Source organism: Juglans regia, chromosome 3 (genome assembly GCF_001411555.2).
Source record: "Juglans regia cultivar Chandler chromosome 3, Walnut 2.0, whole genome shotgun sequence".
NCBI lineage: Eukaryota > Viridiplantae > Streptophyta > Magnoliopsida > Fagales > Juglandaceae > Juglans > Juglans regia.
In genome coordinates, this window is record NC_049903.1 from 24,773,289 (window position 1) to 24,786,039 (window position 12,751).

At 35.7% G+C, this 12,751-nt stretch overlaps 1 protein-coding gene across 2 annotated transcripts; it reads left to right on the plus strand.

Annotated features, from left to right (window-relative positions):
• Positions 1 to 906: 906 nt before the first annotated feature.
• LOC109003782 (5-methyltetrahydropteroyltriglutamate--homocysteine methyltransferase-like) lies at positions 907 to 8,543 on the plus strand. Of its 2 annotated transcripts, none has more exons than XM_018982073.2 (12): positions 907 to 1,036; positions 1,969 to 2,322; positions 2,428 to 2,515; positions 2,902 to 3,029; positions 3,121 to 3,512; positions 3,601 to 3,764; positions 4,072 to 4,152; positions 4,237 to 4,403; positions 4,492 to 4,597; positions 7,233 to 7,483; positions 7,609 to 7,810; positions 7,923 to 8,543. In XM_018982073.2, exons 2-12 carry the CDS (start codon positions 1,973 to 1,975, stop codon positions 8,289 to 8,291), a joined length of 2,298 nt encoding a protein of 765 aa, XP_018837618.1. In that variant the 5' UTR covers positions 907 to 1,036; positions 1,969 to 1,972; the 3' UTR covers positions 8,292 to 8,543. The 2 variants fall into 2 exon arrangements, with proteins under 2 accessions (XP_018837618.1, XP_018837619.1); XM_018982074.2 differs by lacking the exon at positions 907 to 1,036 and adding an exon at positions 1,098 to 1,302.
• The last annotated feature ends 4,208 nt before the right edge of the window (positions 8,544 to 12,751 follow it).

Below are 12,751 nucleotides of genomic sequence, written 5' to 3' on the forward strand. Positions count from 1 at the left end.
TAAATATAATATTAAAAAAATATATTTTAATAATATTTTATTTAATTTTAAATTTTTATCTCAATTTATTTTATCTCGTCTACAAAAACAAACTGCAACTTTTAACTAAAATCTTTTTATTTCCTTCCATTTGGTTTTCCTTCTGGCCAAGTTTTTTATTACCATATCCTGTCAAAGCCACCTCCTTTTCATCACCTACCACCACCTTCTCCCCCATTACATCTATCATCATCACACACCTAATTAAAGAAATTATGAGAAAAAAAAAAACACCTATTTATATTGTCAAATAATATTATTACAAACTTTGACTAGATTAATATTCTCTCTTCGTAGAGAAAGTAGAGAATAAGATTTGTAGTTGTAATTTTACATGATGTTGTTAAAAGAAAAACTCTTATCATTAGTTACTATTTATTATTTATCATTTCACACTCTATAAAAATACACTTATATCTTATAAAAAATATCCTCATATCTTATAAAAATGTTATAAATATAAAAGTATGAGAGTAAATTATAGCTGATGTATAATAAATCTCCAAATAAAAAAGATGGTGCAGCTATTTTCCAACCAGATCTGTATTGGTGTGTATTTTTTTTCAAATATTTTTATTATGAGAAATGATTTGTACAAGCTTCAAATAGATAAGTTTCATACAAACTTTTATAAAAAAATAGATCCCACCTTAAAAAAGTATAAAAAAAAATTATCTTTTATTAATAAGACCTATTATTTTACAAAAAATTTATATAAAATTTAACTATTTAAAATTTATATCTAACATTACTCTTTTATTATTACTACTTATTATTATTTGGATTTCAAGTTTTTCAACACCAACCTCTATTTTATAGATCTCAACCCTTGGCCAACAACCGCAAGGCCATCCATATAAATATACCCGAATCCCTCTCCCTTCAACTCGCGCTGTACTCTGCACCAAACCTCGTTCTCTTCCCCCTATCTCTCATAGTTGTTGTTAAGAGAGATAAGAACCAGTCTTTCTCACCTAAGCGGTTCTTCTTCCGAGAGGTACGCTCCTTTCGTCGCTCTTGCTCCTTAGTTTCCCATGCAAACATGTAGTGTTTGTCACTGTAGCCCCTCTAATTATTTTCTCATCCTTCTGTTCTTCTTCCTTACTTCAATCTTTCTTCAGTTTATATTATATGGTGTCTTTAGAACTCATCTAAGAGTTGTTGTTCTTGCTTCCCTGTCTTTTGTTTTTGTCAGATTCCGTTGTCCTCACTTAGATCTGTTGGTGTGTCATTATTTTACCACAAACACACGCTTACAGACAGGTTGCGTTCCCTTTTAAACTGTTTTTTAAACAATGTTTTTGACGCCCTGAACGATTTAAAAACGTGACATCTTTCTATTTTTGTGAACATTTATCGGACTCTGTTTCATGCGTTGTTGTGTCGGTAGCTGATTCGTGAGGATGTTGGGTTACGGATCTAGTACTTTCTGGTTTTGTTACATGTGGATCTAATACAGGGACCTTACTTTTTACAGTAGATCTGGCGTGGAAGTAGCTTTCCATATTAGATCTGTGTCCTTTGGCGTTACTTGATTGAGTTACCAGAAATTGAACACTCCTTTACTTGATTTTCTTGTAGAACAATTAAAAATGCTTGGACTAATTTTATGGGTGAAGCATGTGGAATCTGTTGAGCACAGAAACTATAAATGCTTGACTAATTTTCGTTCAGCCCAATGGGTCACCGATCTGATTATTTTTAGAACAACTGAAAGCTGTATTTTGAAATTGATTGATGGATAACATTTCTTCTTCTGTCTAGTTGTTTGATTTTTGATGTTTCTATTGCATTTTATTCGAAACCTTAGTTTTAAGTTCATAAGGGAAGATATCAAGAATCTATCACATGCGCATGCATTTCATTTGCTACTACTAGTTTGGATCGATGTAACTGAATTTTCTTTTTGGTCCTGATCTTACGATTTAGAGCAATGGCGTCACACATTGTCGGATACCCTCGTATGGGCCCTAAGAGAGAGCTAAAGTTTGCTTTGGAATCATTCTGGGATGGGAAAAGCAGTGCCGAGGATTTGAAAAAGGTGGCTGCTGATCTCAGGTCTTCCATCTGGAAACAGATGGCTGGTGCTGGGACCAAGTACATTCCCAGCAACACTTTCTCATACTATGATCAGGTGCTAGACACCACTGCCCTGCTCGGTGCTGTTCCACCAAGATACGGTTGGAATGGAGGTGAGATTGGATTTGAGACCTACTTCTCCATGGCCAGAGGGAATGCATCTGTACCTGCTATGGAAATGACCAAGTGGTTTGACACCAACTAGTAAGTGCTGGCTTTTTCCTTACATGCTGTGTGATTAAAATATTTCTAGCGATGTTATTATTTGTTTTGTTCCCGTGTTGAACTATTGTTAATTTGTTGATATAGCCACTTCATTGTCCCCGAGTTGGGACCTGATGTGAAGTTTTCTTATGCTTCTCACAAGGCAGTGGATGAATACAAGGAGGCCAAGGCGGTATGTTTCTATTTTAATTCTTTTGTTCTTGTATACTGGCAGATAATCAGGACTGTATATTTACTTCTCTCCCTCTCTCTCTCTCTCTCTCTATATATATATATATATATATATGGTGAGACAGAGACAGAGACAGAGAGAGGGAGAGAGAATCAGCATTAGACCCTAGCAATATATGCTTATGATTTCTTTTTGTCCATGGATAGTAGGAAGCCATGATAACAATTTCAAGTTCCTTTCTTTTCTTTCCCGGGGAAGGGGATGCTGACCCAATGGATGGCTGTTTAACCTTTTTTTTTTCTACTTGACACTTTATAAATCATTTTCTTGTTTTATATACCTGTAAATCAACTTGTTAATAAGTTTCTATTTTGTTTCTCATGCAGCTTGGAGTAGATACTGTTCCAGTTCTTATCGGCCCTGTGTCCTACTTGTTGCTATCTAAACCCGCTAAGGGAGTTGAGAAGACCTTCCCTCTTCTCTCCCTCCTCGACAAAATCCTTCCAATTTACAAGTAGGATGTTGTAATCATGACTTGTATTTTATCTATTGGTTACTAGATCTTTATTGAAATTAACTTCTTATGTGCTTTTGCATCAATTCAGGGAAGTGATCTCTGAGCTTAAAGGAGTCGGGGCTTCGTGGATTCAGTTCGATGAACCCACCCTTGTGATGGATCTTGATTCTCACAAATTGAAAGCATTCAGTGATGCCTACTCTGAACTAGAATCATCTTTATCTGGCTTGAATGTTCTTGTTGAGACCTACTTTGCTGATGTTCCTGCTGAGGCATACAAGGCACTAACTTCTTTGAAGGGTGTCACTGGTTATGGATTTGATTTTGTTCGTGGATCTAACACCCTTGATTTGATCAAGGGTGGATTCCCTAAGGGTAAATACCTCTTTGCTGGAGTCGTTGATGGAAGGAACATCTGGGCTAATGATCTTGCTGCTTCTCTTGGTACACTGCAAGCACTTGAGGGCATTGTGGGCAAAGGTACAAATTTTAGTTAGTTCTGCCCATGGTGATCAAGGTTTTCACTATATTAAGTTGTGTCTGAAATTTATTTATTTTTTCTGTGCAGAAAAACTTGTAGTGTCTACCTCAACCTCGCTTCTCCACACTGCCGTTGATCTAGTCAACGAGACTAAGCTGGATAAGGAGATCAAATCATGGCTTGCTTTTGCAGCACAAAAAATTCTTGAAGTGAATGCATTGGCCAAGGCATTGTCTGGTCACAAGGATGAGGTAGCCTCTGTTGGTTCTTGTTACCTCTGAAAGTACAAAGATCTATTGTGGTGGTTGGTTCCTAATTAATTAGGAGGGTGTTGGTGAAATTTAATTAGCATAGTTAGGAGTCTTGGAATTGAAGTTAGAAGAGACGGTTGGCTATCTAAACTAACATTGTTTTGCAAATTTAGTTGAGGTCTTTGTTTGTGCTTCTAATAGAAATATATGAAGGCAATTGACTTTGAGCTTTTTTTTTATTATTATTATTATTATTATTTTGTTGACAAGAATACAATGTACACACTGTTTGTGGTTTCTTTTGCAGGCCTTCTTCTCTGCTAATGCTGCGGCCCTGGCATCAAGAAAGTCCTCTCCTAGGGTGACTAATGAGGCTGTTCAGAAAGATGTGAGTGCTTTGTATTTCTGTATTTTATGAGGCTATGCTGCATGTCTCTGTACTTACTGATGGCTTGAATTCTTGCTTTATCAGGCTGCTGCTTTGAAGGGTTCTGACCACCGTCGTGCTACAAATGTCAGCACCAGATTGGATGCCCAGCAGAAGAAGCTCAACCTTCCAATTCTTCCCACCACCACCATCGGGTCCTTCCCTCAGACCATTGAACTAAGAAGGGTGCGCCGTGAGTACAAGGCCAAGAAGTGAGTCAAGCTGGCATCTCCTTGCTCTTACCACCCTTTGAGGTTTTGATAGTTTATTTAACATGTGCCCTCATCAATGTTCTTTTAGGATCTCTGAGGGTGAGTACGTAAAGGCCATTAAGGAGGAAATTAACAAAGTTGTCAAACTCCAAGAAGAACTTGATATTGATGTTTTGGTTCATGGAGAGCCTGAGGTGAGATTTTATATACTAATGTTTAGGGTTGCAATTGATCCAAGTTAAGCTGACCATGGAATATTGAACCAATGCTCGTTTAATTTTCATTTGAATGAGTTGAGTTTGAGCTTTTCACTGAGCAATATTTTATGTTTTTAAAGTGTTCATTTATTTTTGTACAAGTTCGAACTTTTTCACAAGTTTTTTTTTTTTCTCGGTAAATATTTTTTCACAAGCTTCTTATTTAACTTATTTTTAAATGAAAGAAATTCTATTTTTGAAAATTTTTATGTTTTCATAAATTCTTATTAAAATAAGTTATTCATATCATTCAAGTTAAGGTATACTATATATGTGAACTTAAAATAATTAACTTGTGAAATCTAGTATTCATACTACATCATATATAGGGGTGATATTCGGTCGGTCCGGACCGGAAAAACCGACCGGACCGACCAATTTGGTCTGGACCGGACCGGACCGAGAATGGTACCGGTCGGTCTCGGTCCGAATTTTATAGGACCGACTTAATTCGGTTCGGTCCACGGTCTATGGGTTTTTCGGACTGGACCGGACCGAATTAAAATTGAAAAAAAAAATATATTAATTATATAATTCTCATTTAACATATCACTAACTCACCATTAAATAATTATTAACTAATAGTCTAATACTAATATTTATAATTTTATACTAATATTAATATTTATACTAATAGTCTAGACTTTACTTCTAGTCTTCTATACTCTAATATGGTATATAAAAAAAAATACTAATAGTCTAATATAGAGTAAGAGTCTATGACTATAGTTATAGTTATACTAATATTATAATATAGTTATAACTTATACTAATCATGGATTCATGATTCATAATAACTAATCACTATAAGCCTATAGTATTAATGTATTATTATATAATATCTAGTATTAGTATTACTATATCATTATAATATAAATATTATAATATAGTTATAACTTGTACTAATTACTAAATCACTATAACTAATATTAGTATATTACTATTTACTAATAGTCTAATACTAATAATATTATATAGTTATAACTTATACTAATCAAGTAATCATGGATTCATGATTCATAATAACTAATCACTATAAGTCTATAGTATTAATGTATTATTATATAATATATAGTATTAGTATCACTATATCATTATAATATATATTACTATTACTATTAGTAATTTAGTATTGATATAGTCAATAGTTATTTAGTATAATATAAGTATTATATAATATATTATACTAAGTAGTAAGTACCAACTATATAACTATTATAAGTTATAATAACTTTACTCATATAAGAGTTATAGTATAATAGTATTAATAATTTAATAGCATATTATAAAAGTTATAGTATTATAGCATAATATTTGTATAATAGTATAGTATTAATATCACTAAAAGTTATAAGTTATAACTATATACACCTAATAGGCTAATAGCATAATATTTGGGTTTTTTTAGTTTTTTATATAGAATAGTTTTTTTTTTTTTATCATTGTATTTTTCAAGATCAAGCTTTTTTTAGTAGTTTTAGCTAAAAAAAAATGTACAAAATTTGAAGTGGGCCGAAAAAAATTGAAATTGGGCTAAAAAAAAATCAGATTTAGATGGGTTGAATGGCCAATTTTAGACATGTCCAGACCGACTGGACCGACCCTAGACCGGACCGGACCGAAATGGACCGGACCGGACCGATCCTATATGTGACTCGGTCCGGTCTAGGGTGGACAATTCTTGGACCGAATAGGTCCTGTCCGGTCCACAAAATGGCCCAAGACCGGACCGGACCGGACCGAACTCACCCCTAATCATATATGACTTTTTATCACAAAGTTGATAATTCAAATCAAATGTTATTATTTTATCTGCAAATTCCTAAAATCTAATTTTGCGTTTATATGAAATAGCATGAGATGGCTCCCGATAAGAGCAATTTGTTTTTTTGATTTTTTTGATTCATTTTTTTTATATCCTTAAACATTTTGTTTTTTAAAAAAATTCACAATATCATTAAAAAACACTTTCTTAATCACTGTAAAAAAAAAAAAAAGAAAGAACGAAAAAAAAAGAAGCACTTTCTTAAAAAAAATTGTTGGGACCAAATTGGGACCCAACAATCGGTGAGAGTAGATTTACTCTATATGAATACATTCAAACGTAAAAGAAATATCTATATCGATATTTTTGTTTGTAAGAACCTAAAATACACGTATGGCATCAAGCACATGATTCTTTCTGTTCTTTTTAAATTATAAGATGTTTTTATTGTAAAATTATAAATAATGATAGAAAATGGCAGTAAATACAAATTTACACCAGTTTGTCCGAGTTGAACCAAGTTTATATGAGCATGGATTTAAAGAGCCTAAGTTTTTGTTTAAACACGGTTTGTTAAACAAACCATAATCAAGTTGAGTTCATGCGAGTCAAGGTTGAGCTATTCATATATAGCTCGTTTGATTTACACATTATTGTGCAATATTAAAGAAAAGATGTAGGTGAGATCTGGTACATTCTTTTGAAATAAAATTTTATAGAGCACTATATATAGCTAGGTTACGTTATTCTAGGTGTGGTTTCTTACACGTGTAGTTCCCTCTAATTGTGGAAAGAAATTCTTTACAGAGGAATGACATGGTTGAGTACTTCGGGGAGCAGTTGTCCGGTTTTGCCTTTACTGTCAATGGGTGGGTGCAATCTTATGGATCCCGTTGTGTGAAGCCACCCATCATCTACGGTGATGTGAGCCGTCCCAACCCAATGACGGTATTCTGGTCCTCTACAGCTCAGAGCATGACTGCTCGCCCAATGAAGGGAATGCTTACTGGACCTGTCACCATTCTCAACTGGTCCTTTGTTCGAAATGACCAGCCTAGGTATGAAAGACAGACCCAAAATGGCAGAAGATGAAAGAAATGAAAAAGATAATAGTGGCAACCTATTTCTGGTGTTGATGCTTTCTAGACTACGATTTTAACATGATACATATTCCTCTTTCCAGATTTGAGACTTGCTATCAGATAGCTTTGGCCATCAAGAACGAAGTGGAAGATCTTGAGAAGGCTGGTATCAATGTTATACAAATTGACGAGGCTGCTTTGAGGGAAGGGCTGCCCCTTAGGAAGTCTGAGCAAGCTTTCTACTTGGATTGGGCTGTTCACTCCTTCAGGATCACTAACTGCGGTGTCAATGACACTACCCAGGTTTGTTTATTCTTCTTACTACTTCAAATGTCAAAGTTCATCTTTATATAGTTCCCTTCTTTTAGTTGCTTAAAATTTTGTTGGTTTGTTTTCACGTTTCAACAACAAACAGATTCATACCCACATGTGCTACTCCAACTTCAACGATATCATCCACTCAATTATTGACATGGATGCTGATGTGATCACCATTGAGAACTCCCGTTCTGATGAGAAGCTCTTGTCAGTTTTCCGTGAGGGAGTCAAGTACGGTGCTGGAATTGGCCCTGGTGTCTATGACATCCACTCTCCTAGAATACCATCGACCGAAGAGATTGCCGACCGTATTAACAAGATGCTTGCAGTGCTTGAGACAAACATCTTATGGGTTAATCCTGACTGTGGACTCAAGACTCGTAAGTATTCTGAGGTTAAGCCAGCTCTCAAAAACATGGTTGCTGCTGCCAAGCTCCTCCGCACCCAGCTTGCCAGTGCTAAGTGAGTTGTATAAGATTAGCTTGGGAGGTTGAATCTCCTAAAGAAAACAAAAAAAGTTAAAAGAAGATGAAAATTCCTGGTTTGTTTGAATAACTTTGTGATGATCTCAAGAGCAATCTGATTTCTTTTCATTTTATAATATTTTTTTGTATTTTGGGCTCTGCCTCCTTCCAATATCCTTCAAAAGCACCAAACTGTTGTATTCCAGGGGATGAGAAATGAAAGAAATATCATAACAGTTGTGCATTTGACTCTATCTTTCATTTGTTTTATATTTATCGGAAATGTGTTGGTACCATGTGTTTTTTTAGAGCGGGGACTTGGGAGTGCAGAAGCGGAAGCTTGCCATTAAACTATTAAAACAGTGCTGGTCCAAACTCAAAAGTCCAGGCTCTCGATAACTTTTCCATGATTATGTATAGAAAATGCTACTTAGCCCCCTTAGTGTTACCATTCAGAGTTACTGTTTGAATATATTAATTTTTTTTTTATTTTATTTAATAATTAAGGAAGTGATTATTAGTGAAATTGTATATTTTTTTAATATTTTGTAAATGATTAAGGATTTAAAAAAAATATTTACAAAAAAAATGATAAAAAAAAAATCAAATTACACATTTGTGCTAGCGGTAAGTGCTAGTCGACCTGCTAGCACCACCCATACTTTATTGGCCTAGAGGCTACCACCTTCTCCAAGCATGTCTTTCTTTCTTTTACCTTTAAAGTCATTGTTATATTCATCGCCATTACCTTCAATTTTTGTTGTCCTTGAGTATATCCGTTGTCATTACCTTCATTTTGTTCAGTACGAGCCTTATCTCGCTTTCCCCTTGGAGCTCTTGTTCCCACATCCACGAGCCTTACCTCATGGGATATTGCTGGCCGGGTGAACACGACTCCATTGCAATAGTCCAGAACTTTGTTGCAGTGTCTTGAAACTCTGGCCATGGCTTGCTGATGTTCTTCCTCGGCTCATTATTGTTCCTCTCGTTGTCTTACTACTTCACACCTTTCCTAGATAAATATGTAGATCACCTTCAATGGGGAACAAATTTGCATGCGGTTCGCTTGGCTCCCACCATGATTATTGCAAGGCCCCAATAACGTTAGTACTAAAGGACTTCAATAGGTACACCACAAGAACAAAATGGGTTCAACAGACTTATATATGACTATAGCTGTTGTTGAAACCCGAATAAATAGGAAAACTATTCCCTCATAACGTTCACAAGATGTTTTGGAACTTAATTTCTGCTCATTCTTGTAACACCCCACCAAAAGCCTATCAAAACCACAAGGGTAGTGGAGAATGGACTATATTAAAATAATTATTATCTTTGTAGGCTTAAGGACTAACCCATAACATCTTGTGGATTCTACTTAGAAGGAAAATTGGCTTAAAGCATAAGAAGGTAGAGGATCCAACTCCTAAGGACAAAGCTTATAATGGGCCAAGGTAAAACCCAAAAGTTAAGACCCAAGTTTAGGCCCAAAATCCAAATGGGCCCAAGGTCCAATTGGAAGCCCACAAGCTAGGCCCAAACCGAATGGACCAAAGGCCAATTGAGGCCCAAACCTAAGCCAACCCAAGTGGGCTGAGGCCTGATAAGGAAAGCCCAAACTCAAGCCTAGCCCGACATACCAAACTTGAGGCCAAAGTTGCCCAACTTGGAGACCAAGTTCAAAGAAACTTGTACCACACCCTTAACCTTAGGAATCCAACACCTTGGACCATACAACCCTTCAAGGTGGCGCCTAAATGAATACTTGGCTGCCAAGATCTTTATTTCAGAAAATTCAGAGGACAATTTCAGAATTTGGTGACCAAGACCAAAATAAGGATCAAGTCAATTAGTTTATGATGACAATCGGCTATTAGACATTTTAAGGAAATTTTCTAGAAATCTAATCTTGATCTCTTTTATTAGATTAAACATTAGCTAAACTAAGATAATACTAAGTATTAGTACAGATCATAGTTACAAGAGGCATGTCCAAGTCGTGTACTCTAAACCATACAAACCGGATACTTCCAAAACATGCCACAATATATTTTGTCTAGTTGAATAAAATTGTGTGCAAGAAGCTTAGCCCTGTCATCTGAACAATTTGGAAACTTGAACCATGGAGTTAGGACAAGGGGGCAACACATTCTTAACAATCACATGAAGTACAGTTCACTAGAGTTCAAACCAGACCTCAACACCTCTTACACCATCCAATAGAGAAAGGTTGCCACCTCTTTAGGCCATTTGCTTTGTCCCAAGCAAAATGAATGAATTATTCCAAGTGATCAAAATTCCCTTGGCCCCCACGAAGTCTTTGGTCAAGAGATGAATGAAGGGAAAAAAAAATAAAAGAAGCCAAAGGACCCTATCTCGGCTGATTGACACCCTTAGCATCAAATTTGAATTTTTCTATCTTCCACTTGCCACCAAAGCTCCACCTTCTCAAATTAGACTCTATACACGTTATCTCAAGATAGGAAGAAGTTCCACCTCATATCAAGACCCCTAGCACATGTCAAACCCTTGCACCCCACTCCAAGCATCCATAAGTGCAATCAAATATCCCTAGAGTAAGACCATTGATTTGAGTCAAAAGTTTGAAAGGAAAATTTTGAAAATGCACAGTCCTAATTTAGGAGATTGAAAAGGAGAATCAGATCTGCAAAGAGGTCAAAGGATGCATCCCTAGCGCTCAAACAAAGAGGAACTATATGTGACCCCCCCAACCTCCGCTTGGGATGGAACGGAGACTTAGAGCGTTGGAACATGCAACACAAGATTACATACCTCATTCATGATAGTTAGTATGCAATGCATCATAGTATACAACTAGTGGTATATAATAATTGCAGTGGTAAATAAGGGTGATAAAATTTTTTGATGCCAGAATGACTAAACATCCCAATGATATTAAAACCATAAGTCCAAACTTAAGGATATCATTTCTTTAATACAAAATACTTAAATCCAAGTTCTTTAGTTAGATCAGCTCTTTCATATGCTCTAGAGTAAGAAGAGTTAATGCTATGAACATCAAAATCATATCTAGTATTTGCATCAAGTTTGACTCCTCGTCAATCATCTGTATCCAACAGTCCATCTTGTTCATCCTCCACCAGTCCTGACACAACTTCTACCACTTCGGGGGGAATGGTAGTAGGACTACCATGGTGAGATTTTGTGAAATCTCAGTAAGTTAAACACTCAACTTGTACAAGAGAGATAAGTTTAGCATGATAAATGATAAACATGAGATGCATGTTATGAAGCAAATCAGTATTTGTCTCTCATCCAGATTTCTCAATATTTTTAAAAAAACTTTGATGCACATTTTCTTACAAAGAACATTTTTCACTTTCTCATTTAAAAAACACGACATTTCAAAAGAGAACATTTCATATCTCAATGCTTTAAAAAAACATAACATTTCATCATTATTAGAGCCATCATTAACATAACATAATGTATGATATCATCACAGCTCCCCATTATGCACTGTGAGTACATGCCAATGACCGTACTACAACTCATGTTGACATTATGTCTTTGTATGCAGACATTCTAACCCAATGCATTGGTCATAACATTTCATCATAACATAACATCATAACGTATGCATCCACCAGCATTAGGTGCTATATTTGACTTCGCTCCGACATTCTTTAAAAAGAATTCATTCGAAATTTATTGACGGTTATTTGTTATCCCAGGGGTTACCACTAAAGTTTTACTCACTCTAGAGTGGACAGAGGAGTTCCACTAGGATAATTCCCCATTATAGCTTTTGGGATCGTGATAAAAGTTATTCTTCATGAAAAATGAAATTTATATATGCAATATGCTAAACTGGTGAGAATTTCACATGTCATGTCAACAAGTAATCAAATGGAGCAAAAAGGAGTGATGTGAGGCTTTGATTAATCAGTCTTGGGAGAGTCATGCAGGACAACTAGACCCTCTGCAAAACATCCTCATTGGCTTAAGAAATTGTTAGGAAAGTTTGAAGAGGTGGAGTCGGGATTTGCATAGAAGCCATGGGGAACTCTTGAAAGCCAAAACTGACATGGTGTTTAACTCTCTTAAAGATATTAATGAGGGTCATTTGTATGCTGAAATTCGAGCTCTACAGAAAGAAGTGGATTCACTGCTTGAGGCAGAAAACACAAAATGACAACAAAGAGCCAAGCAAAACTGGTTAAGGGAGGGGGACAAGAACACAACTTTCTTTCATAATTGTGCAAACTAAAGAAAGAAGCAGAACTCCATCACTAAGATCAAAGATGAGTCTGGACAAGAGTTCACTAGTCAGCAGGATCTAAGTCAAATTTTTCAGAATTGTTTCCAAAACCTATTCACCTCCTCAAGCCTCACTGGCATAACTGAATGCACATCATCCTTGCCAAGGAAGCTCACATAAATGAATCTCACCCTCTACCGACCCTTCACAAAATCTAAA